The sequence below is a fragment of the Apodemus sylvaticus genome, chromosome 9 (assembly GCF_947179515.1).
Source record: "Apodemus sylvaticus chromosome 9, mApoSyl1.1, whole genome shotgun sequence".
Lineage (NCBI taxonomy): Eukaryota > Metazoa > Chordata > Mammalia > Rodentia > Muridae > Apodemus > Apodemus sylvaticus.
In genome coordinates this window covers 28,773,861-28,800,883 of record NC_067480.1, presented here as the reverse complement: position 1 = coordinate 28,800,883, position 27,023 = coordinate 28,773,861, and the positions used below count along the sequence as shown (strand labels likewise).

At 43.3% G+C, this 27,023-nt stretch overlaps 1 protein-coding gene across 1 annotated transcript in view; it reads right to left on the bottom strand.

Annotated features, from left to right (window-relative positions):
- Nucleotides 1–27,023, bottom strand: part of Dner (delta/notch like EGF repeat containing) — a 295,828-nt gene that overhangs the window by 152,657 nt on the left and 116,148 nt on the right. Inside the window, exon 5 of the mRNA XM_052192619.1 lies at nucleotides 531–676. Coding sequence (XP_052048579.1) covers nucleotides 531–676 — 146 coding nt within the window. The remainder of the gene's footprint in view (nucleotides 1–530; nucleotides 677–27,023) is intronic.

Here is a 27,023-nt window from a genome sequence, read left to right as displayed (position 1 = left end):
CGTGGCCCTTTGCTGATCTGATAGCTGGACTCTTGTCAATAACAAGAAGGTGGCAGAAGAGAAAACTGCAGGCCTGTGTCCCATACCCTAATGTCACGTGACCACGGATGCCAAAGAAAATGGGCAACAGGACTCAGGTCCTCTAGAGTCTATCATACCGGCTCCTCAAAGGATGAAGTCTACTGGGTCAGCCTCTTGTCCACACCTTCTCCTGCTACTCTCTCATCTCTGTAACTAGCCTGAGGAGGGAACTGCCGATTTCAAAACCTGAAAAGAAATGACTCTGAGGGCCTTTGCTTTCTTCCATTTCTCTTGAGTCTTCTAGCAAAAGACATCTCTCCTTCACACTAATTCAAGAAGCTCTCTCTATACCTAGACCTTCTTATTCCAATGATTTTAAAAATCATTCAGAAACCCACAACGTTATGCTGCCTACAGTTACAAGTGTATATGTATGTATATACACACACAAATACATATTTGTTTAGATATATTAATATATATTTAGAAGCTACCTGATGTCCCCTTACCTCTGATGGCTTCGTGACACATTTTCCTTTTCCCGAACACTCTAAGTCATTTGAGTGGCTGTCCCCGGGCACACAGTTGCTAGCCTTCACCACGAGCGTTAAACGCAAAGCCACAATGGACTTAGCAACAGAATCATTCACAAAACCTAAAAGAAAACAGAACATCAGAAAATGTAAGAAAACTATCCTAACATACTTTCTGTAAGACTAGAATTTTATCCAGACAGAATTTAGTCTGAAGGTCGAATCACACAATAACATGAAGGGATAAATAAGGAACACAGCTTCTGTCCATTCAGACCTCGGGTCTTTAAGGTGCACCAGTTCCCTCCATGCATCATGGGAAATTGCCAAGGACAAAGAAGAGAAGCACCAGGCTCATCCATCATATCTTGTTGCGATCCTGCCCTTGTCCTGTGAAAGACGCTTTGTCTGACAGTCCCATCTCTGCGCTTTACCTTAGAATTCAACTTCTGACTTTACACGCTGGTCTTCACCCACGGAGAAAATGCATGTATTACTCACTGCTTCCTCCTCCTGGTCTTCTAGTCAAAAGGTCTGGAAATTTCAGAAGGTCCCACCTTGTATCACCCCACCTCAGTGGGTGTCACATTGGGCAACTCATATCTATCTGTTCCTCTAGATCCAAGAGCTCTGACATGTTCTTCTGTGTGCTTGCTCGCTCTCTCTCTCTCTCTCTCTCTCTCTCTCTCTCTCTCTCTCTCTCTCTTACACACACACACACGCTCTCTCTGACTCTCTCTCTCCCTTTCTCTCTCTGTCTCTCTCTCTGTGTCTCTCTGTCTCTGTCTCTGTCTCTCTCACATATACACACACACATATGCACACTCATATGTAAAGAGAGCTTCTGGATATATATGTATAACACCATTAAATATATATAAAGAAAACAAGGAAAAAGTTCATTCTTTTGTGTGTAAGCCCTATATTCATTTCACAGCCATGTGTGATATAATTTCAAATTTTAGATTCACTGTTAAGCTTCAGGGATCACAAGTTCATACAGGCTTTGACAGGTGAGGCACCTGTATACATAGTTCCAGAAGGGTTTCATGGTCACTGTAAGCAAACTCTTAACAATCCAGTCCCCTCACTGTCCCAAGGCACAGGAATGCACACTGATTCTTTCTCATCAGCACAATGCAGTCCAATAAGAACCTGGGTGAGAAACAGGATGCTTTGGGTCTGCCTTGCCTGTACAGAAGTCAGCATCCTCTCCTTAATGACAGTCACTCAAGAACGTGTTGCTTCTGAGGACGAGAAATTAGTAACCTTCCAAATAGCATATTCTCAATTTAGACTTCCTCACACCCCAGGGGTGTGGTGTATTATTCCTAAGGCTCATTACCTCAGATTTGTTCAAAGCGTTTCTTGACACACTGGGTTCACTTTCCATTCTTTTAAATGCTAAGTGGAGGGCGGTCACAGAGTAAAGTGTGAAGCAGACCTTGAATTGCGGGGATGAAAGGAGTTATAAGGTGCCACGGTTCTCAGAGTCCCTGATGGCACAAATGGGTTGTCAGGAATGTTGATGAGGCCCTGGCTTTCAGAACTAGCTACTCCTCACAGCTGTGAGGAATTAGTTTCTGGGCTGCACTCCTGTATTTCCTGAACATTCAGGCAAGCCTTGCTGACACTGTATCAGCTCCCCATATCCTCTACAGGATTAGGATGATGACTGCCCCTTTCCAAAGCCATGGTGTCAACTTGGTGTCTCAGTGGAGACCAGAAACCCATTTCTAGTGTAGAGTGGTGTCTTAGTTCATGAGGAGCAGATGGCTTTCTTCCTAGCATTTCCTACTGAACCTCTGGTGTACACAGGCTTAAGGGAGAAAGGAAATAAATGCCTTGTTCCATGGCGCCTCTGCACTATGCAAAAACATCCTGCTCGTCCCAACTCTGCAAACACTATTGCCACTCTCCCTTGCTGGCAATACTCCTTCTCCCCACTTTGAAAACCACGGGGATCCAGCTCTGATCTCATCTCACTTGGGGGCTTTTCCTTAATACTCCAGCCCATCCTGAGATTGGCTGGGTCTACCCATGCTCAACTTTACAACATGTTCCAGTCCCTGACTATTTGGTCATAGATGGCTTCTTCTTGTGGTGGGAAAGAACAAGCCTTGAAGAAGGGATGGGTAACAGGTTACGACATGGGTACACAGAGACAAAGAAGCAAAGGCAGTGCCCACAAAAGAGTTCCAGAATACCTTATAAAATATGTACTATACCCACTTGGGGGATGTATACTAAGTACATGCCGTGCACATTCATGTGTATGCATGTCCATGAGGAGGCTTATAACAACCTCAGGTGCTGTTCCTCAGAGGTTTTCAACCATTGTTTTAAGGCAATGTCTCTCCTTTACCTGGAACACACCAGGAAGGCAAGACTGGTTGACCAGCAAGCCTCAGGGATCCAGCTGTTCCCTCTTCCCCACCTCTGGAATTGAAAGCAGATATCATTGCCATGCCCAACTTTTATTGTATGGATTCTAGGGTCAAAGTCATATGCTTACAAAGCAAGCACTTCACCAACTGAGCCATCACACCAGCCCATGTCCTACTCAAACGCTCAAGAACAGCGATCATTGGAATGCAGCAATACTAGGTTATTATCAACTTATGATGACCCTGGGTAGACAAAGGGTGAGTGAAAAACACTGAGATCTTACCCCCAAGTGACATTTTTACCATAAAATAATAGAGACAAGATATGGTATCAGTCATTATTAAAAACCTTTTCGTGTCTTTGTTCTCAAGTTTCACATTAAATACTTTTAACTTTTAAAAATCTGCATCATCTGTTCACTAAGCATTCAGACCACATAATGTTCTACAATTATACAGAACAGGCTTTCTTCCAAAGACTGTATTTTAAAATTCTATTTAACTAGAAAATTCACTTAGCTAACAATAATTTAAACCAGGGCACAGTTAAAAGTACACAAGGTGTAGCTTTCTACATAATTTGCTTCCAGTTCCTCACTGAGCATTGACAGAATCCATTTCTACAAATGAGGCAGCCAAGTGGACTAAAAGGACAAAGACAAATCACCCTTGCTTTCTGTCACCCTACACTTTTCAGTCAGGAGTAGTGATTCCTTAACTAATGTTAGCACTAGCCACTTCAGCCAGGCCTTGTAGTACAGAGCTGTAATTCTGGCTACGCAAGAGGCTGTAGGATTATCACAACTTCAAGGCCAGGCTGGGCAATTTAGTAAGACTTTATTTTAAATACAGTGCAGACATGGAGCTGGAGCTATAGCTCAGTGGTAAAAGAATTGTCTAGCATCCATAGGATGGGTCCGATTCCCAGAAATGAAGAAAGAGGCTTCAAAATCTTGCAGAACATTCTCTAAACCACGTTATTTCCAGACCCCAATATGCATGACTAGGATCCTGGCAGACATATTTTGTTTTGTCTTGTTATTTTGTTTTGTTTTAAGATTCCTAGGAGCTAAAGAGATGGCTCAGTGGTTAAGACGCTTGTTGTTCTTTGCAGAAGACCTGAGTTCAGTTCTCAGCACCCATATTTCGCAGCTCCCAACTAACTACCTGTAGTTCCAGTGCCAGGGAATCTAAGGCCCTCTCTGGACCCATGGGTACCTGCACTCACATATGCACTTTCTCACACTCAGACACTCACATAAGTGTATAAGTCAAAAAGAAAAAGATTAGCCAGATGGTGGTGGCACACACCTTTGACGCCAGCATGTGGGAGTCGGAGGCATGTGGATCTCTAAATTCAAGGCCAGCCTCATCTACAGAGTGAGTTCCAGGACAGCCAGGGCTACACAGAGAAACCCTTTCTCAAACAAAAACAAAAAACAAAAACAACAACAACAAAAGGCTAAGTACTCAATAAACTTGAATTTAAAAAAAAGAAAGAAGGGAGGAAGAAAAGAAGAAAGGAAAGAGGGAGGGAGAAAGGGAGGGAGAGAAGGAGGGAGAGAGGGAGGGAGGGAGGATGAAAGGAGGGAAGAAGGAAAGAAAAAGAGAGAAAGAAAGAAAGAAAGAAAGAAAGAAAGAAAGAAAGAAAGAAAGAAAGAAAGAAAGAAAGAAAGAAAGAAAGAAAGAAAGGTTCCCCCTCTAAATTCAGACATGTGCTTCCAGTTAAGAATCTGGTAGAAAAACTAATCTAAGTTACAGCACAAGGCTATTGACAGGACAATCATTTAGAAAGAGAGGCATACATGTGAGCCTCCCAGAGTATATTTTATTCACTTGGTTTTGGAATCCAAGCAACTGATGTTTGCTCTCATGCTCACTATAGATATCTGAACGTCTTAGCACAACTCAGAAAGAAAGAACTCTGTGCTCCCTGTATAGATTTAATCAGGCCATGAGTACTGGGGCCTTAAAGGCATTACTAAACTATTAATGAAGCTCTACCTGCCCCAATTAAATGTAAGAATTAGCTATAAACTAGCTAGCTAACTATCCCCAGGCCCTGCCCACCTGAGGACTCCATTGACTATGGTATCAACTTTAATTATTGAAAAATCGTCTTTTAAGCAAACAGCTTCTTCTGCTGACTATATTTATGATTTTTTTTTTTTTTTGGTGTGTGTGGAAAGAAAGCACCTCTGTTTTAAATCTGCACTAGAGGCATTTGCTTAAACAAACTCTGCAATTTGGCAGCTGGGAGAGGGGGGGAGGGAGATGGCTTTGTTAGTAAAGCCTTAGCTGTGCGGGGGTGAAGTCCTAAGTTCAGCTCACATTTTTAAAAAGCAGACGACGGGAGAGAAGCCAGGGATGGAGACTCTGTCTGTAAACCCCACGGTGGGGAGGAGATACGAGATAACCCATGGGGCTTGCTGGCCAGTCAGTCGAGCCAAGGCAGTGAATTCTAGAGTCAGTAAAAGATTGTCTGGGGGGCGGGGAAATAAGAGCAATTGGTATTGGGGAGACTAATAGTGGTTGAGAGCGATGGATACTCTTGCAGAAGACCTGGGTTTGAATCCCAACATTCACAAGGAGGCTTACAACCATCTGCATCTAGTCTCAGAGCATCCGTGCCCTTTTCTGCCCTCTATAGGCATTGCATGCACTTATTACATAGACATATATGCACACAAGACACCTATACACATAACATGGGAAAACATGAAGGCAATTGAGGAGGACAACCTATGTCAACCTCCGGTCCACACACACATGCACACACACATACACATGTATGAACAAATACATACACCTGTATGAACACACACACATGACCACATACCCACATACGTGTGTTCACACATGGACTCACACTTATACATGCACATATACTCACACAAAACACGAATAGTCTTCTCAAACTGCTCTGCATGCGCCATGATACCTAGTGCTGCCTACTATGTCCTGCAGTCTCTTAAACTGAGTCACTGGAATGAGGAGCTCATGTGCAAGGCCCCGTGCACGTGTGATAAGAGCAGTGGCCAGTTGCTCCTTCCAAGTAGGAGTGCAAATTCACTAAGCTTCGGCGCCTCCCTTTGATGACAGAAATGCCTGGGATAACCCAGAGTGAGAGCAGTATTGTCCAATGTTTCCATCAAACAGCAGCTAAGTCAGAGTGAAGGAGCCCTAGAGAAACTCCATATACCCAGGGCAGGAACTGTGTCCTTACAAGAAGCAGCAGGACGGTCCTGAAATGAAACAGAATTGACTAAAAAAAAAAAAGTGTCTCTTTGGGGTTGGGATCATTCGAGAGCCGATAGAAGCCAGTATGTCCCTTTCATAGACAGATACTTCTAGCATACTCAGAACACATGGCACTACTTTTCCTTTTCTGGTGATATAAAATCAACATATTATGAATGAAGTAGGGGGGAGACACATCTACATTAAACATACCACATGGCTGATAGACTTATTAGATCCTCGATGATTGTAGAGAGTTGGAATGTTGCGCCTTGAGCTATGGTTAACTCCAAAATAGCAGTTTATTGCCCACCTTTGTCTTTTGACCTAATATCTTTGTGGCTTACATTAGGTAAATCATTTGGGTAAATACAAATAGAGCCCTAGCTTCCACCAATTCAAAAGCTATGATGGTCATGATAGGATCTAAGACTTCTAGCAAAAATTCCCCTTCCTTTGTCGTAACCTACCTACTTGTGCTTCCCACCGCTATATTTGAAAAGCATCTTGATTTACACTATTCTTTGTCCTGTTACTATAAAAATTTCATGAAACCGTTACCACGTTGGAACAGGATATCTTGGGTAACTTGAGTCTGTGCTCCCAGGCCATGGTCTCTCCAGAATAAACTACCTGTCATCCCCTTAGGGGGTGAGAGCTGTGTTCTCCCAGTGCTGATTTATAATGCAAGTCCTAATGCAGGCTGGCTCACACTCAGAACCCTAAAAGCCAGGAGCCAGACACAAGTTGCAAATGGGTAGGAGCTGTGGAGCTGGCTTCTGTCAACGACAGGATTTTCTGAGGTCTTTTCAAACACTCTGGAATTTGAGCCACACAGGAGTCTAAGAAGGTGCTCTAGCTGCACTCTGGCAGAAACTAAAAGCAAGAGAGAAAGATAGGATAAATTAGTCATGAAAAGAGAGACAGGAGGAGTTAGGTGAGAAAAAGGGAAACTGACCCAAGTCTTTCCTGTACACTGGACAAAGAGAGGGGAAGAAAACCTCACGCCCAATATAAATACCTCAGATATCTGGTAGACAGGAGGGGCAAGTAAGCGCATCAGGACTTCTCCCTTAAATATAGTAAATTTGAAATGTTTTTCTGTTTTAAACATATGAATATTCATAGGTTGTTGTACATGAAGAAATCACAAAGAAGAAACAACTTGAAAATACATCTGACAATTTTTTTTATATTTTCTCTTTTTAAAATTTCATTTTTCAGTCATGCATGGTGACACATGCCTTTAATCCCAGCACTCAAGAGGCAGAGGCAGGTGGTTCTCTGAATTTGAGGCCAGCCTGGTCTACAGAGTGAGTTCCAGGACAGCCAAGGCTATACAGAGAAACCTGTCTCAAAAAACCCGATAGATAGATAGATAGATAGATAGATAGATAGATAGATAGATAGATATTTGAATAAAAGAGTAATCATTCTTTGTATTGTTGGAGAATTTCATAAATGATGCACTGCATTTTGATCATATCCATTCTTCTGCACACCCTCCAATTCCTCCAGTATCCTCCCTCTCATGTACCTCTCATGTGCTCTTCTCTTATAATCACAATGCGCGCACGCACGCACACACACACACACACACACAATTAGAGTCCAATTAGAGTTGCCCACGTGTACATGAGTGTCAGGCTGACCACATAGTCATAGGTAACCTCTAGTCCCCAAATACTGATGAGATCCCCAATGGAACAGTCAAAACTGATGGTCAGACACATGACATGGGTAGTTGGGAATCTGAGGGCTTATGTAAATGTGGTGGTTTGACTATGATTGGCCCAGGAAGTAGCAGTATCAGGAAGTGTGGCCTTGCTGGAGTAGAGGTGGCCTTATTGGAGAAAATGCGTCATTGTAGGCAAGGTCTTAGGACTCTCATCCTAGCTCCCTGGAAGTCAGTCTTCTGTTTGCCTTTAGAACAAGATGTGGAACTCTCAGCTCCTCCTGCATCATGCCTGCCTGGATGCTGCCATGCTCCTGCTTTAACGATAATAAACTGAACCTCTGAACTTTTAACCCAGCCCCAATTAAATGTTGTCCTTATAAGAGTTGCCTTGGTCGTGGTGTCTGTTCACAGCAGTAAAACCCTAAGATAGTACTTGGAACCATCTGAACATGCACAGCAGCAAATGTACAGGAACAAAGAAGAGCACAGTATGAAAGAGAAGAGAGGAAGAATGGAACTCCACACCAAGACCAGAAATGCAATATCTGTAGGTAAACTGTGTGGTTCATTTGCTTGTTTTGTGGTTTGTTTGTTTGTTTGTTTGTTTGATGAGACAGGGCCTCTCTATGTAATCATGGCTGTCCTGGAGTTTACTGGATACCAGACTGACTTCAAACTCACAGAGATCCTCCTGCCCCTGTCTCCCAAGTGTTGGGACTAAAGGCATGAGCCCCTACACCAGCCTGTAAATTGAGTTCACATCAATACTAGGCCATAATCATACTAAATAAGAAATTCCTGTAAGACGTTTTCAATTGGGGAGAAAAGTTAAGATTTCTATTTCACTTTTAATTCTTCTTTTTTTTTTTTTTTGGTGGAATGGTAATTTGAATTTTGGTCTGCTAGATAATTTGTTGTTGCACTTTGTTTGAGACAGAGTCTCTGCAGTACCCAGGCTATCCTTGATTTCACAGCAGTCCTCCTGCCTCAGTTTGTGAATACCCGAGCTGCAGGTGTGAGCCACCACCGAGAGATTTCTTAGAGAACTGCAGAAGGTTGGGACTTTGACTATATTATAGAGGGAAGTGTTGGTCTGTGTGTGTGTGTGTGTTGGGATGGGGGAGGTGAAGGAAAACAGATGTTGATTGGCTCCCTTCTATCTGGTATGTGGCTGGATGATTTCCCTGCTGAGGTCTAAAACCCTAATGAAGGCAACTCTGCAAAGGCTATCCAGGGATCTGTTAACACCCCCAAGTACTAGTTAGGATGTCAAATAAAATTTGGGCTTCCCCATCCCCCACCTCCATTTTTCCTCTCCTTCCTCCCCATCTTCCCAACACAAATGCACACAGTCTGCTCTTGCTGTTGCCTAGGGATGCTCATTAACACAGTAAGAAAGGGTTCTCCAATCATTACAGGGCCTCTTGCAGCAGCCCCCCTTGGTGCAAAGGAGAAGTGAAGGAGGGCCCAGCCATTATCCTTGGAATGCAGTGGTCAAGCATCAATTAATGTGCAGAGAACGGCTGGCTTCAGGCCATTAGCTGTTTATTTTACTGCCTTCTCTAAGGCTAACACTAAAGAGTCTTAAATGGACTTTGTAGTTAACACCTCATTGGGATTAACAGCAAAGGGGATTTGCACATCTCACTCCAGTCGTTTGGTTCAAGATCATTTTCCTTCCTCTTAAAGAGAAAGCGTACATGGAAAATAAAAATTCCAACCATAACTTCTTGAGCTGTGGGTGCTCAAAATAGATTGCACCAAGTTTGCCTGTTACGGTTTGGAGTCATTTGGCACAAGCCTAAAACTTATAAATACTGTTCTGAACTCAGGAAGACTCAAAACATGGAGGTTTTCAAATAGCAGCTTCCAGCTGCAGACCTAAGGCTCTGGTATTAGCTCAAGATACTAGGAAAGCCAGCTCACAATGGCCATGTCTTGTTCCAAAGACACGGGGTGGAATGGCATAACTGTGTCAACCTGTTAGGAAGGCAGGCTGGGCTTAGAGCAAAGCGGAATAAGTAAGAAAGGATTCTGTCTGCATCTGTGACCCAAGACTTGGGGAGTCAGCCACAAAACTGAAGAAATCAAATCTTTTGACAGTTTAAAGCCTGGAGCAAAGAGCTTACTTTTGAATGTGAGCTCCAGGCAAGATCAAATTCAGGGCTAACAAAACAAGACTACCTAATATCCCTGGACCACAGGAATTCAGCTGTTCTTCAGTCCTGTTTTTCGTAGAATGAAATCTAGACCAGGAGGTAAATTGGCAGGAGGTACTAGATAAGCTCTTTCAAAAATGTCCCCTTAAACCGGGCAGTGGTGGTGCACACCTTTAATCCCAGCACTTGGGAAGTAGAGGCAGGTAGATTTCTGAGTTCGAGGCCAGCCTGGTCTACAGAATGAGTTCCAGGACAGCCAGAGCTACACAGAGAAACTCTGTCTCAAAAAACAAATAAACAACAAACAAACAAAAACAAACAAACAAACAAAATGTTCCTCTGTGAGGGTACAAAAATCACTGAAGGAAAACCTTAGACTCAGATAGTATGCAAAGACAAAGAATGTTTATTCTGCAGAAACAACCACCATGCAGGAGTCAACCACTCTTCAAAATAGCAACCCCAGACAAAGTCATGCCGGCCTTCTTATAGGGAACCAGGAGAACTCTCTAGAAGGATTAGGTAATCTCTAGTGTGACTGGTAGGAGCCAAAGCAGTGACATTAGTATAACTTTGATTGGCTACTAAATTAGTTCTTCTATATTTAGAAAGTGAGTTAGGTAATCTAAAATTTCATTGGTGGGTGCTGGGGAGATCACAGGGGTCGGCTTCTGATTGGTTTGTGCCAGGTGGTCAGTGGTCTGCATTACTATGTCATAAATGTTTAACAACAGGATGAGAAAGGATTTCCCAGCACAGATAGCCCATCCTGGGATAGGATATTTTCCCATTCTTGTTATCCCTGGATGTTTTTTTGGGAGTGGGTTTTATGTCCTTGTTCCTGGAGCTGGTGTCTTATGGCCTAGTTCCTGGGACTTATGGTCTGTTCCTGGAGCTGGTGTCTAAGGTCTTCTTTTCTTAAATCAGACCTGGTCCTCAAATGGAGATAAATGGGGTTTATGTTGTTCAGCCCATGTGCTATACAATTGTGCCACATCCAGGGAAGAACATGGTGACCATCTTTTCATCTTCTCTACACAAAGTTTTTCATCAGTCTCTACCTAAAAGGTTGGTGGTCACTTTTCATTTGCTTGCTTTTAATGTTTTGTTGTCCTTTTTTTTTTTTTTTTTTTTTTTTTTTGCTTTGTTTTTGAGGTAACCATTGGCCTCTACTAGGTAGTCAAGGATGATCTTGTACCTTCCAGTCCTGCTGCCTTTGCCTTCAGTATGCTGGGATTATAGGTGCACATCACCACATCCACTGTATTGGGAGCTAGAGAGCCAACCCAGGACTCTGTGCATGCTGGCCAAGCACTCTACAAACTGCTGCCTCCCTGGGCACACTTGTGGGTTGTGATGCTTAAAGTTGGAAATTGTTTGAGGGGACAGTTTGCCCAAACAGGATCTCTGATTTTCTGAATAAGCTCTAGCCCAGTGGTTCTCAACCTTCCTAATGCTGAAACCCTTTAATACAATTCACCACATTGTAGTGATCCAAACTATAAAAATATTTTCATTGCTACTTCATAATGGTAACTTTACTACTATTATTCTACAGATATGCTAATATTATATCTGATATACGAACACTGTGAAAAGAATCATGACCACAGGTTGAGAACTGCTAATCTAGCCAAATATGCTTTCTGAATTAGGGGACACAATGGTACATATTGACTTTCTTGTTCTTCTAAATCACCAAATGAGTCACACCTAACCAAATGACTATGGAAATTGCATATTGTCATTTTGCTTTAAGGGAAAAAAATAGATAATGTAAGGACATTCTAGGAAAAAGATACAGTCAACTTGCTGACATCTCAATGCAGTTTTATTCTCAGCATATACTGCTGTCATATACAGCAATGTTACCACCACCATCCCACTCAATCACCAGTCTCTAACCTACAAAGAACGCTAAAAATGCAATGTCTAAGAATACTCCTTAAAAGTCAAAAAAAAAAAAAAAAAAAAAAAAAGTATGGACAGAGAGTTCTTCCTAAGTTAGAATGGAACTTGGTGCTAGCCTTAAATGCTGTATTTTTGCTCAATTAGTTTTCAGAAAAGTACCCATACTATAATACTCCTTTTCCCAAGGCTGGTTTTGGGTAGCAATTTCTCTGAATTGAAATATTCTCTCTTGTACCATTCTACCACATTAGCCATCTGATCAGCTACCTTCTCATTTGAACAAAATACTAATTCTATCACACCCTCTCTTTCTGTTCTTTGTTGTAGACAAAGCTGGGTGGTTATCAGAGCAGCTCACCTTCTAGAGGACCTGGAAGAAGAGAAAGAACCTAAGTAACATGTGTGCCTTAGACTCCTTTCTGAAATAGAAATAATAACAGTACCTATTCTTATAGTTGTTTTGACAGGGGGTCTTAATATGAGCAAAGATTTTATTGGAGCACAAACAGATAAGGTCTTTATGAATCATCACTGCTATCATTACCATCATAACAACCACTGTCATCATTACCTCCATCATCATCATGACCATCAGCAAAAGTAACACAAACAAACAATATCTATGTAAAATGAGGTGTTCATATATCGGCTTCTGGAGAAACTACTATTGGCTGTTAACTTTGAAATAAGAGAAACTTATCTCTCTGGAAAGTTCTAGGTACCAGGCAAGCTGGTGTGTGGTGAAAGCTATCTCTTGGTTCATCAATGGCCATCTCTCACTGTGTCCTCCTATGGAAGAAGAAGTAAGGCATTGCTGGGTGACAAGTGCTCCTTTATATATGAACATTAATTGCATTTACTAGGACTCCACCCTCACAACCTAATCACCTTCCAAAGCCCTTGCTTCCTGATGACACAGTTACAAATTAGGTTTTGATGTGTGAATTTAAGAGTCCTGAAAAGAAGACTCCAGAAAACTATGTTCATCTCAGAAAACAGCAGTACCAGGAGAAAAGCAAGAAAGCCACTGAGATATTACCTTAACTAGGCCCTTCTAGTCAAACTTTGAAATGAGATTTACTTTAAAATGATTTTTTTTTACCCTTTAAAATTCTATCTAGAATTTAAAGATAATGTATAACTTAAAGTATAACTTATACTCATGTTGTATAACACTTTCCTGAAAGTTAAAATGGCCTGTCATAGAGAGAGAATAAGCAAGACTCAGGAAATTAACAACTCACAAGTCTCAGGAAGTTTCTGAAACTTACAAGAGTCACAAAGCTACTCCTCAGAGTTATATGAGCAGAAAGGAAGATCTCAGGAGAGGAACTGGCCAAGCTTCCTATAAGACTGTAACACATCAACTCTTCCAGAGATGAAACCCTCAGAAGTCATTAGCCATTCTGAAGTTAAGTTTTTATGATACAGCTGCCTTTGAATCATCATCATCCATTCCCCTAAAAGTAGCCCTAATAAGCTCACTGGTCCATTAACCTAGAGTAGAATAATTAAGTAGAATAATTCCCTTTGTTTATATGAATAAACAAGGTATAACTATAACTCATAGGCTATCATAGTATTTTTAAAAAATTTTATAAAGGATGATAAACTATATAAGAAAGATAAACTAAATAAAAGACATAATGCTATAAAAATTATAAATGTTATAATCAAATCATAAAATCCTTACTTGAAGCAAAATTTACAATGAGGCTTGTCAAATCTATGTCCCTGTCTCTGGCATGAAATAATGTCCATTTAAACATGTGAATGATCTCCATTTTTCATTGTACATGAAAAACACATCAGAATTGAACATCTTTTTAAAATGCCAGTCCTAAGAACTCATTAGGAGAACATGGAAATCAATTTGTATTTTCCTTTGAAATTTTGTTGGCTCACACAGAATGTACAATTTAAATCCTTTGTGCATGTAATCTACTTTTCAATGTCTGTTTGATCACTCTCTTATAATCAGTCAGAATTATATATCATTTAATCTTCCATTCATGCAATCTGAACTCATCAAATCCTAGTAAGTCACTTGTTAAATCACTGTAGCACTCATATACAACAGCCACCATGTCCAGTTAATGAATGCTTCTCAATTAATGGCATTACTGTGAATGCCAAAATAATTAATCATTTCTCTGTGCCGATGGTAGGAAGATGATAAATGCATACTTAATTGGGTTGAAGGTGACTTCACAAGTGTGGTCAAGAAACTGGGCTTACAGATGAGCTTCCTCAAAAGGCTGTTGATTGACATGTTTGCTTTCCAGGCCCTTAGAAGCATTCTGAGCATGATCTCTCAATTGTTTTAGTTCTATTTATAGCTCTCTGCTCTGCTGCAGCTCAAAATCCAAAGTTTAAGTGGTCAGCTACTAGGCTGTCTGGTACCTTCAAAGTCAAATGAAAGACGTCACCTGAATGTGTGAGTGTTTGGTAAGATTTCTAGCTAGAAAACCATGGGTTCTTGAATTCTGCTTAACAACTTGATTTTTTTTAATGTATGAATTTATTATGCTAAAAATAGAACTAACTGTGTAATGCAATGAAGCACTCATGGTACACCATGATTGAGGAAAGAAAACAATGTAAAGATTGGGAAGGTGGGTCTGATTCAAGGGGTTACTTTTCATTCACATGAGTGTTCTATTGCATGCATCATGGGTACTGCCCCACTCTGCATCTCAAACCTTAAGAAGCTCCCAGGCAGCCTTCCCTCTCTGCTGTGCTTTATGTGGCTCCATAAAGGGCTCTTCCTGTCCTAGTTTCATGATCATTGCTCTGATAATATATTCTGGCAAAATAAAAAGTGACTAGTAAAAGAAAGGGTTTACTTGAGGTTATGCCTCCATCTTAAAGTCCATCATTGTAAGGAAGTCAAGGAAAGAATTTCAGACAGCAAGTCAAATCACACACAAGACTAAAAGCAGAAAGACTGAATGTGCTGCTTGCTTGCTTGCTTGCTTGCTTGCACTCAACTCTATTTTTCCACTCCTGCATAGTTCAGGATCCCTTGCCTAGGGAATGGTGCCCTCCAAAGTGGGCTGGCTGGGTTTTCCCACACCAATTAACTTCATTAAGACAATCCCCCACAGACATACCCACAGGCCAACCAACATCAACAATCTCCCATTGAGACAGACTTCCCAGTTGATTCTAAGTTGTGTCCAGTTGACAATTTAAGCAAGCCATCGCACCATTACTCAGCCCCTCGTCCATCTGCCTATAAGAACCCAAAGTTGCTTACAGAGTCCATCCAATAAACTGTAACTTAGGTCCCAACACACTTGTTACCTTCACATGCCTGAATATCAAGTCTGAAAATGCTCCATTTGGCAATGGTTTCTTCTCTGCAGAGTTAAATGCACACACTTCAGTGGGGATTCTAGATCAGGATGAATGTGTCCTCCAGCTCCTTGTCTTTAATAGTTCCTTATTGCCATAAGAAACTTAACAGCTTGTGTAGCAGAACATGTCTGATATCTACCATATCTCTACAACTTTCCTGTCTCTTCCTTGAGCTCTGACCTTATATCTTTGTTGTATGTTCTCTCCAGCATCAGGGCATTTGCACATGCACCTCCTACCTTCTGCCTCAAAGAATGTCCCTATTAACTGTGTTGCCTTCTTTCAGGGTAGAAGCCTCCCATGAAGATCATGTCTTCTTTTTTTTATAAACTACATATCCATGGAAAAGTATGGTGATCACAGTTACAACTGTTTCCTCTTACCCCACAAAAAACAAGATCTGTGAGTATAAGATTGAATGTTCACAATTCTGTTACCTGAACCAAGCAGGTGCATAACTCACAGCAGACATTCAGAAAGTACTGGGGATAAAGACTAAGAGATATTTAAAACATAAACATATGAGCCTGAGTGTTATGATTTCAGTATGGAATGTCTCCTTCTAGGGCTCCTGTCTTTAAATGCTCCCTCTCCAGTTTCAGAAGCTCTTTTGTGAAGTTTACAATGGTTTGAATGTAAAAGGTCTCCTATGGTTTTGAGTACTGAACACTGGAGCCCCACTTGGTGGCACTATTTGGGGACAGTTAGGTAGTGCAGCTTTGCTAGAGGAACTTCATCCCTAGGGGTGAGCTTGGGGTTTAAAAGCCTCCTCCACTTCAGGTCTATGGGTTAAGGTGTGAGCTCTTACATTCCTGCTCCTACGGCCATGCCTGCTGCCTGTTGCCATATTGTCTTTACCATTACAAGCTCTAACTGTCTAGAACCATGAGCCAGAATACACTTTTTATTTTTCTGTAAGTTGCCTTGGTTGTGGTCTTTTACCACAGCCATGGGGTGGGGGGAGCTAATACAATGGTGTGAACCCCAAGGAGGTGGATCCTTAATGGAGGAGATGGGTCACTGGGTTACTGGGTCACTGGGTCACTGGGGGCAGATCTTAGGAGCTTTAGCCATACCCTGCTTCCTGGTCTATTGCAAAGGTCTGAGCAAGCAATCTATATATTTCTATGACCAGAGCCACAGGCTGCTCCCACCACATCTTCTCTATTATGAACAAGGAAGTTCCCTGTTATACACCCTCACACTGTGTATGAGGCACACCAAAATAAAGTTCCTGCTTATTTGGTCCATGTAACCAGAAGAAAATAGCTAATACAGTGAGTGAGTGAGTATGGGGATCACAAAGCCAAAGATGCGTAGAACAGAGTGCTGGAAAGACTCAAGAAACCCAGAGCAGCAAAGCCAGGGGTAATGTGAAGAACCTAGGTCCCAGCTCCAGGGACAGTGGTAACCAGCAACTGCTCTGCCCACAGAAAAGCAAGAGCAAGCTTCCTTCTCATCCCAGAGTTCCCTGAACCCAGAGGCCCAGATCAGCCTGGGTAGAAAGCCTCAGTGGGCTGCACCTTCTGCAGACCACAAACACCACCCCAGCCCTGGTGGACAGTTGACAAACGAAGAATGAGTTGTCCCCACATAGCTCTCCAAACCCAATCCTTTATTTCAATGTGATGCCAGCTGGCAAAGGGGTTTTCTCTTCTCTCCAAAGGAGATTTTATGCACATGCAGTCTTTTCAAAAGCCTCGAAGTGGCTATCTCATTATCTCTCCTTTCTGTTCTCATCAATGAGCACATTAGACATTCTATTTCTCTCTCTTACAACCAACCTTTACCGTTCCAGTTCCCTACCCTGCTTTGTTTGAACAGCCTGCCTTCTCTATTGGAATGTCTAACAGAAGTCATGCATGGCGTGCAAAGTGTTTGTATGCATGGTGTGTAAAGTGTTTGTCTGAAACAAAGCAAGGCAAAGCAGACCTTGGTTTCTCTTCTAAACAAAGAAAACACTGCAGGAATCATCAGGTGGCTCTCTGTACTTTCCAGATTCTATTTCCAATCCTAAGTGTGGCCCCACCTTAGTAAGCCCCTACTTGTCACCAAAGGCAGAGATCCACCTCCTAGTATAGAAAGCAAGCTTCAGAACCAGGCTTATTTGTACAAGTCAGTTCTGTGTTAATGGTTCAAATTAAGTGCTTTCAAAAAAACAACTATCTCATTAATGTAAAACAAATTTGCTAATTAGCTGATTGTTTTTGCATTCAGGAATATTAACTATTTATACCATACCCCCTCCCCAGACACACTAAAGCACTAGTACTAGTTCCAATTGTAAAAGCTCAGCTTCTTTCAAAATAATTGCTCTCTCTTGGGCATCATTGTGGACCACACAATCACTCAAGCATGCTATGAGCAAAGCTATCTTATAATTATCTGCCTATAAAGTATTTTCAACTAAATATGTGCATGGGTATACCTGTTCCTCTTGACGCGTGTAGGACTTCCTATGGATGGACATCCATGTGCAGGTGTGTGTGTGTGTGTGTGTGTGTGTGTGTGTGTGTGTGCATTAATGAATGGATGGATAGATGGGTAATGAGTGAATGGACAAATAATAGAGAGATGGCTAGATGAATGGATAAATTGATATATGATGATGGAGGGATGCATAGCTGATAGGTGGACCATGGAAAAAAGAATGCATTGATGGATGGACAAATGATAGATAAAAGATGGAGGGAGAGTACATTGCACCTGTGCATATCAACAGAGTATTATGTAAAATAAGACCAGAAAATCGAAAACTAAGCCAAGGACAAATGCTTCAAAGAACTGCCATTTTCTTTTGAGACAGGGTCTCACTATGATCCCTTGGGTAGCCTGACCTTTGGCTGGCCATAGACTTACAGTGATTCTCCTGATTCTGCCTCCTGGGGGCTGGTGGTGTAGGCATGTGCCATTTTCTTGCAGGAAATTATTTGATTAAAGCTGAAGGTGACACTTAATATTCTTCTGGTCATTCAAGCCCAGGCTTCCATTCCATCCTTCCCTCTTCTTCCCCTTCTTTACACTTAATACAGCCAGATCAGCCCCTGAAATTTGAGTCATATGAGACTCTCAAGTGTCACCTTTGCTTCTGGACTTGGAAAAAAAATAATTATAGGATATGAGTGCAGTGGGGTGGGAGGTGGTTTTGTTTGTTTTGTTTATTGTTTCTCAAAGGTAAGTCTGTATTGGTTTCCATAATTATAAGATATGCCTCTGCTAATCTTACCAGGAATCCCAAACTTAACAAACACATAATATGCTAAGTGTTTATGACATAACAGTAAACAAAGTGTATACCACTCCCTGCCTTCAAGGCACTTGGCTTTCTAACATGTGTAACAAGCATAGTTGAGAAGGGATTCTCTCCCTAAGGAAGTAGTTAGCCCTAAGAAGGAGAGAGTGGCATTCAGAGCTCACTGGGGAGCCAATGAGAAGAAGGGAAGGTACTGTTGTCAGGGAAGGTGGTCACACCAAGGTCGTAACAAGTAAGCACCATTGGACTCCAGCAGGGAGGAGCCTAATAAATGGGAATATTCCTGAAAGCTCTCAGAGGAGAGGAGCAGAGCAGACATTCACAGGGCAGACACACTGGGCCTTATGGGTCGCTAGGTCTTAGTGTCTACACCAAGGGACAGGGAGCCATTGAAGAACTGTGTGCAGAAAGGGACTATGCAAATGGCCTTCTCTATTATGGCTCAGATGTTGGGGGCAGGGGTTGACACAGGATGTCCATGCAGGTAGATCTATAACTGCCCAGGTACCGGAGGCTGGGGCAGGCTAGCAGCAACACCGGGGAGAGGTAAAGGCAGAGGGAATCCATTGGGGTTTGTCGACCTTTGAGACTAAGACTCTTGCTGATGAGTGGGTTAGGAAGGGGAAGAAGAGGGAAGGATGGAATGGAAGTCTGGGCTTGAATGACCAGAAGAATAAGGCTGGTCACACTCAGGAAACAGGACCACTGACAGAAATCTGATCTCAACCCCAGAGAAGAGGAGATCCGCTTTTCCCTCCCAAGCCCCTCCCACCCTTCTCTTCGTCTCCTGGCTAGTCCTTACCCCTCTCTGCCTGGTTTCCTGGTCCTGTGCTGGGCACAGTCACACAGCAGTGTGTCTCTGAGCATCCTCCCATTCTCCGCTTCCCCACCGTGTTCCTTTCCCAACAACCCCAGCCTCCAGACATAAGGCTGCGAAGACAGAGTCCACCTGTTCCTCCTCGGCTGGGGTTCTGCCTTCTCAGGCACTTGCAGAACCTTACTACTGCATCCTAACTAAACAGAAGCAGAGCCTTTATCTCTGATTTGATTTGATCTATTCCAGTTGCTAAGAACACACACACACACAACCCTGACGTGAGAATATCCCTGACACTTGCTGCCCTTCTTCTCACCTGACCCTACTTTGCTTTCTGCCATCAAAAACTTCTCCACTATACCCCCCCCACTGTCACTGTCACCACCTGCTCCTCCTGCCTGTGAGCTAACCCTAAACCCTAACACAGAAGTGACCCTGCTCCACTTCCACCCACTTCTCATCTCCTTCCAACTTTATCGTTGAAATCCACAGGCACAGACAACAAGGCGAGGCTCTGCTGTTAGCAAACCCCATGCCCATCCCCCACCCCCATGACATCACTCACGCCTTTCCCTACTTTTCGTTCAAGGCTCAGTTCAAGGTGTGGCTCAGGTCTAAAGCCATAGCTCTGCTCTTGGTAACTGGTCACAGTAGTGATTAATCATCTCTGTCAACTCAATTGGATTTAGAATCACCAGGGGATGTTTCAAGATGGGTTTAACTAAGGAAAGAAGACTCACCCTAAGTGTAGGATGACTATATTCACAAGTAGGGGACTTGAATTACAGAAAGAAAAGGAGGAAGAAAGCCTGAAGAGGCCCGCCATTCTTCCATGTCTGTTTCCCGATGCACTGAGATGTACGCAAGCATCCTTAGGCTCCCGGAAGCTGGTCCTGCCACCATGCTTCCCCAACCAGGATGGACCAAAATCAACCCTTCCTCCCTTAGGGTGCATCTTGTCAGGTATTCAGTCACAGTGATGAAGACAGTAGCTTAATACATAAAATATTCTCCCCACCTAAATTCACGCAGCCCTGAAATTGACTAATACACATGTCTTTGCTTTTTCATCTACCTCTCTATGTGCAACATCATCACCAAAGCATTGGCATCTTACCAGTTGCCCGCTGTGTGAATCTTGCCAGTTGCCCCTTAGGTTGGCTTTAAGCCAGAAGTCTCAACTATGGAGTAAGGTCCTGGTTGTGCCCTTTGCAGTGGGGGATCAAGACAAAGAGCCACGAGCAACCAAACGCCATTTGTGTGTTAGTGCAAGGGAAGACGAGAAAGGACAGAAAAGCCACCAAGACTAGGTCCCTGGCTAGCGGTGGGAGTGAGGATGGAGGGACCCGGAGATTAGAAAGAGGGTTCCAGAAAGCAGATATGCCAAGCACGTGGAGACCCCGAAGAAAGCAAGGTCAGTGTGATCTGCTCCTAACAGGGCTGCATTTCCACCCTTCTCCACAATCTCTCTTGGAGACAAGTCAAGATTCAGTGTTTTATTTATTTAAATTTTTGGTTTTGTGTGTGTGTGTGTGTGTGTGTGTTTTGTTGTTTGTTTTTTTGGTTTTTGGTGTTTGTTTGTTTGTTTGTTTGTTTTTGGGACAGAGTTTCTCTGAATAGCCCTGGCTGTCCTGGAACTCACTCTGTAGACAAGGCTGGCCTCAAATTCAGAAATTCACCAGCCTCTGCCTCCCAAGTGTTGGGATTAAAGGCATGAGCCACCACTGCCCGTTAGGCTAAGATTCGGTATTTTAATTCACAATTTGGCTGCTATTTGAATGTAATTTTATTAGCAAGAGTTAGCAACAGGACACAGGATTGTGTGGTTTATTTAATATGAATATCCCATGGGCCTGAAGCAGACATCTCTCTCAAGTCAGAGATAAGCATCTTACATTTCTTTGCATCCCTGATATAACGAAAAATGTCCTGTGCATGGAAATCCATACACTGATGTGTGCTGATAAGCAGGGATGTGGGGGATTTGTAGATACTGAGGGTCCCATGTCTCATTGGGCATATTCTCCCATTATTAGCCACATAGCCTAGCGGAATTTGTCAGTGTATTCATTTGAGGAGATTTTTTTCCATTTGTCTACCAGGCAAATATAACTTTTGTAGGTCAGCCTCACAATTACAGCCTTAAAACAGGACAGCTGTGAGAGCGTTGCTTGTTGAGCGTGCTTGTGAAACCAAAAATACCCCAGCATTCAGAAACTCAAATGTCAGGGAGAGTCTCAGGCATGAGAGCGCTAGAGAGGCCTCTGGGAAGTCAGTTCCAGTCATCTATATGCCTTCCCGGAGCTGGACAACCCTCTTCTGCTGACACGGCCCACTTCAGTCCGTTTACTTACTAGCCTGTGTTTTATATCCACAGCCTTTGAAAAAGCTACAACGAGTAGAGATTGGGGATGGAGGGCGATGGGGTGGGGGGACTCAGTGTTCTTCTCTAAATCCTCCTTAATAGGTTTTCCAAATATTTGTCTTTTATGGAATATGCTCTGCCCCAGTTTATGAGGATTTCTCACTTTGTAAGAGGTCTGTGATAGTAGAGACTTCAGTCTGGAGACAGCAGTGCGGAAGTGCATTTAGTGCAGGTGTGAACTGGGGTCAGGGACCAGAGCCTTCTGTGTGTCACCTGAGCTCTCAGGGACAGGATCCTTCTGAGTGTCACCCATCCCCCACGTCAGCAGTGTGGTGGGGCATAGAGAACAGGTGAGAGTTTGCTCTCTCTCCTCCCCTCTGCTTCTTAGCATTCACCCTAATGAGGAAATGTAATGATGACTGTGACAACGACCATCCTTCTAAAATGATATTGTGACTTCACAGCTGCCCTCCTTGTGCAAGAAATCCTCAAGTCAGGTTGCTGGAGGAGCTGCCGGGAATGTGTGCGAATGTCAGGTTGTGGTAAAATAGCATCTCACTAAATGTGGACAGAGGAAAGATGACGCCGGTTCTCCTATGTGTCTGCTGCGTCGGCTGAACACCTTTTGATCCGGAAAAGACTGCATTGTGAAATGTAACCCACATATGTCATGAGAAGGCACAAAGCTTCAGTTATAGACATGCTTAAAATTTGATCGAAAGAGGAGGGAGGGAGGGAAGAAGAGAAGGAGAGAGGGAGGTGGAGGGAAAGAAGGAATAGAAAGGAGGAATGAAAGCAGGAAAGAAAAGATGCAGGAAAGGAAGGAAAGGGGGCATGGGGCCGGACAGGAGAAGGAGAAAGAAGAAAAGTGGGAGTGGAGGCTGAAGGAAGGATAGGAGGAGGGAAGAATGGCGAGGGGAAGGGAGTGTATGGGCTGCTTTGGTGTGTTAATTTGACACAAGCTGGGGTTATTACAGAGAAAAGAGCCTCCCTGGAAGAAGTGCCTTCATGCGGTCCAGCTGTGAGACATTTTCTCAATTGGTGATGAAGGGGGGAGGGCCCATCGTAGGTGGTGCCATCCCTGGGCTGGTGGTCCTGGGTTCTGTAAGAAAGCAGGCTGAGCAGGCCAGGGGAAGCAAGCCAGGGAGCAGCACCCTCCATGACCTCTGCCTCAGCTCCTACCTCCAAGTTCGTACAGAAAACCTGTGTCCACGAGTTCCTACCCTGAGCACTCAGAGCATCTCTGCCTACCTCAGTTCTGTCCTTTGTCTCCCCTCCCCCTCCCTCCTCCCTCCGGTCACCTCTACCCCTCCTCCATTGCTCTCGCCCTAGCTCCTAAGAAAGAAGAAAGAAGAGATGCTGCGGTAGCCCAGAAATTGGGCTGCAAAGAGCTAATTAGAAAATTATTTTCCTGGTTGAAATTTTCACTGACAAGCTAAGGAAAGTTTTGGGAAGTTAGCTGGCCAGAGTCCAGGGTTGTCTCTAAGTTAGAAGAACCCAGAGCTCAGTGGCAGTGGGGAATGCTTTTACTCTCAGCACTCAGGAGGCAAAGGCAGATGGATCTCTGTGAGTTCAAGGCCAGCCTGGACCTGTCTCAAAAAAATTAAATAAATAAATAAATAAATAAATAAATAAATAAGGTCTTCAAAATATAATAATAGTTCTTTAGTATTTAATTTTTCCAAATTAATCTATATATAAATCCTGTTATCTTTACTTTTTAAAAATAAAAGGCTAAGGAAGTGGGAAAGAAAATTAGGCAGAATGGAGAGGCAAAGAAAGGAAATATTGATATTTTAAAAGATAGACCTTGTGTTTGTTTCATGGAACTAAGAAAATCCCCAACCTGATCTGCAGCATGTCCTCTGAAATTCTGAAACAGAGGCTCAAACACCTCAGAAACCCCTGAGCGCCTCACAAAGGTGACTTCATGAGTGGATGACTTCACACATGCTCACACATGCTCACACGTGCTCACACAGGCTCACACATGCTCACACATGCTCACACATGCTCACACATGCTCACACAGGCTCACACATGCTCACACATGCTCACACGTGCTCACACAGGCTCACACATGCTCACACAGTCTCACACAGGCTCACACATGCTCACACAGGCTCACACAGGCTCACACAGGGTCACACAGGCTCACACGGGCTCACACGGGCTCACACAGCCTCACACATGCTCACACAGGCTCACACAGGCTCACACGAGCTCACACGGGCTCACACAGGCTCACACATGCTCACACAGGCTCACACATGCTCACACATGCTCACACAGGCTCACACAGGCTCACACAGGCTCATACAGGCTCACAGGCTCACACATGCTCACAGGCTCACACATGCTCACACAGGCTCACACATGCTCACATGCTCACACATGCTCACAGAGGCTTACACATGCTCACAGAGGCTCACACATGCTCACAGAGGCTTTACTCTACCCTGGCAGACTTCTTGAGTAGCATCATTTTTAAGTGTCTTAAAGAATCTCTAGGGCATTTTTAAGGATTCTTTCAAACCTATCAGGTCTACTTAGCTAAGGAGGCTGTTCCCTAGGACTATCTTGGAAGGTGAGAAAACACCTCCTTTTGTTTTTGACACCTGCACCAATCCCTCCACAGCAGGGCCCTGGAGCAAGCTCCAGCTGCAGAGTGCTACTGTCTGTGGTGGAACTCTGAGTTCACAGCCACAATCAGTAAGGGGTACCAACAAGTAATGATGCTGGCGGGTTGCAACAGTACTTGGAAAAACATGGAGTCCTAAGCTAAGTCTTCGTTTGCATATCAGTACTCAATCATGGAAAGAATACTTTTAAGCCCCTCCGTGCTAATAATATTGAAGTGCCATTTTGGTTTGGTTTGCACTCCCTCTGCTTTTGGTCTTTAATAACTATTTTTAGATTTTATTTATTTAATTTATTTGCTTACTTAATTTGTTTTTTGTTTTTTGTTTTTTGTTTTTTGTTTTTTTTTGGTGTGTGTGTGTGATAAGGTTTCTCTGTGTAGCCCTGGCTTTTGATCTTTAATAACTATTATTTTTTAGATTTATTTATTTACTTTGTGTGTGTGTGTGTGTGTGTGTGAGAGAGAGAGAGAGAGAGAGAGAGAGAGAGAGAGAGAGAGAAGAGAGAGAGAGAGAGAGGAGAGAGAGAGAGTTTCTCTGTGTAGCCCTGGCTGTCCTGGAGCTGGTTCTGTAATCCAAGCTGGCCTCTAACTCATAGAGCGCTGCCTGCCTTCTGGGATTTAAAGTGTACATCATTACTATTACTTTTCATTTTAACATGTTCAAGTTTGGGATTTTCCTCCCCACTTCTAGCATAGGAGCTTAGTAGACTTTATCCAACCATAGTGTAAGCTGACCATGAAAAGACAGAGTTTTTATATTTTCCATTTTAAATCTTGAGTTTTTCATCAAAAGAAGATGTTAATGAGTCTACCTTCCTAACCTTTCCCTAACTGTCCTACCCTGACTTCCAGAGCAAGAAACTTAGTGTAGCATTCCCATAAGAATGATCAAAAGTTTCTTTCTGTCCTTTTTTTTTTTTTTGCTTTTGATCCTCTAAAATTCTTGTAATATAATAAAGAAAAAGAGAGGGCACTTAAATGTCACAGAGGTGGGTTATGAAGGTCTATGAAGAATTCTTAAGATTGGCATTTTGCAGCTGAACATCTCCTTCAAGTGGCATTTGCTGAGGGAATCACTGATGTGCATCTGAATTTTGCCAGGCAGGGGACTACCCAGTGACCATGTGGGCTGCAAAGAGCAATGATGTGGGCTCTCCTCTCTAGGGACCCACAGTCCCAGCACACGTAGGACAGACACAGCAAGCACGCTCCACTCAGGAGGGGAATGAACATCATTCATTCCCCAGCTCTGGGATGCCGGCTGCCAGGGCAGCTGTCACCTCTGACAAAGGGAGGCAAATGGTGCTGATGCAGATGTGGTACAGAAGAGGCGGGAGACAGGCAGGGAGCCAGAGTTGGGAGGAATACATTATACACGGATGGGGCTGAAGCCAGAGAGCCCGTGGGAAGGGTGAACAGAAATCCAAGCACAGGTTTGGATGCCCCTAGGCTAGGGGTGTGGCTCAGTTGGTAAATGGATCACCTAGTGTATGTGAGGTCTTCAGTCCCATCTCCATTATTACATACACCGAGTGTGGTGGTGTACAACATGCCTGCAATCTCAGGACCTGAGTAAGGAGTTCAAGGCCACCCTGGGTGTGGTCACGTACACTTCCCAGTGCTGGCCAGTCACCCTAGCCTAAAACCTTGGAGACCTGTCTCGAAATAGAAGGTAGATGGTGCATGGATAACTAAATCTGAAGTTGATCTCTGCATCCCAATGCACACATGCATAGAAACGCACATACACACATACACACAAGTACCCACACATATGCATAAACACACACATACATACAAACACACACACAAACGCACACGTACCCATACATATACATAAATACACACATACAAATAAGCATAATAATAATAAATGTGATAATAAAAGGGTTACGGGATATTGGGGGTTTGGGGAAGGGGCAGTATTTCTTTTTGTTTTTAGAATCCATGGAGAATTTTTTGAGAACCCATGGAGAGAAGAATCTTTGAGTAGTCATTTTCCTTATGAAAGACTCCAAAGAGGATGGGTTTTCTTGTTTGGGTGTGGTATTATGAGAGGAGGTATAAATGGGGTAGGTGACTTCGGCATCTCAGGCACAGAGGAGTAGCTGGAGGATGGTTATCCAGCTGGGGCGGAGTTGGGCAGTGGCTGAGCAGAGACCCATTTTGCCACAGGAAAGGAGAGATTGCTGCAAGAGAGGAGGGAACCTGGGGAAGGAACTCTGTGGGGTTTCATCCTAAGAAAACAATGCATCCACCTTCCACCACGCCTTAACAGAGCTCACGCGGCTGGAAGGCTAGTTGGGTCCTTACCCCCATCACTCCCATGTCACCAAGCCACCTCAAAGTAAACATAAACACCTTATTCAAGACCAGTAAGCCACTGTGTGTCATGGGACTAAGACTGGAGCAAAGAACTTGAGTCTAGAAGTACAAACCACAGGGCTACTGAATCACTGGAGAGCTAATGAGCACTCGTGCTGCTCCCTGCAGAGCCGACAGCTCTAAGCAAAGGTTACAGACTTATTTACCCCCAAACACTGCCTAAAGCCAATTACATATCTGGAAAAGACATGTTTGGGGGAAACAGAAGAGATAATCAAGCAGAGGGCAGTGGCACCAGAATTTGATGGCAATTCAGAGATGGTGACGGAAGAG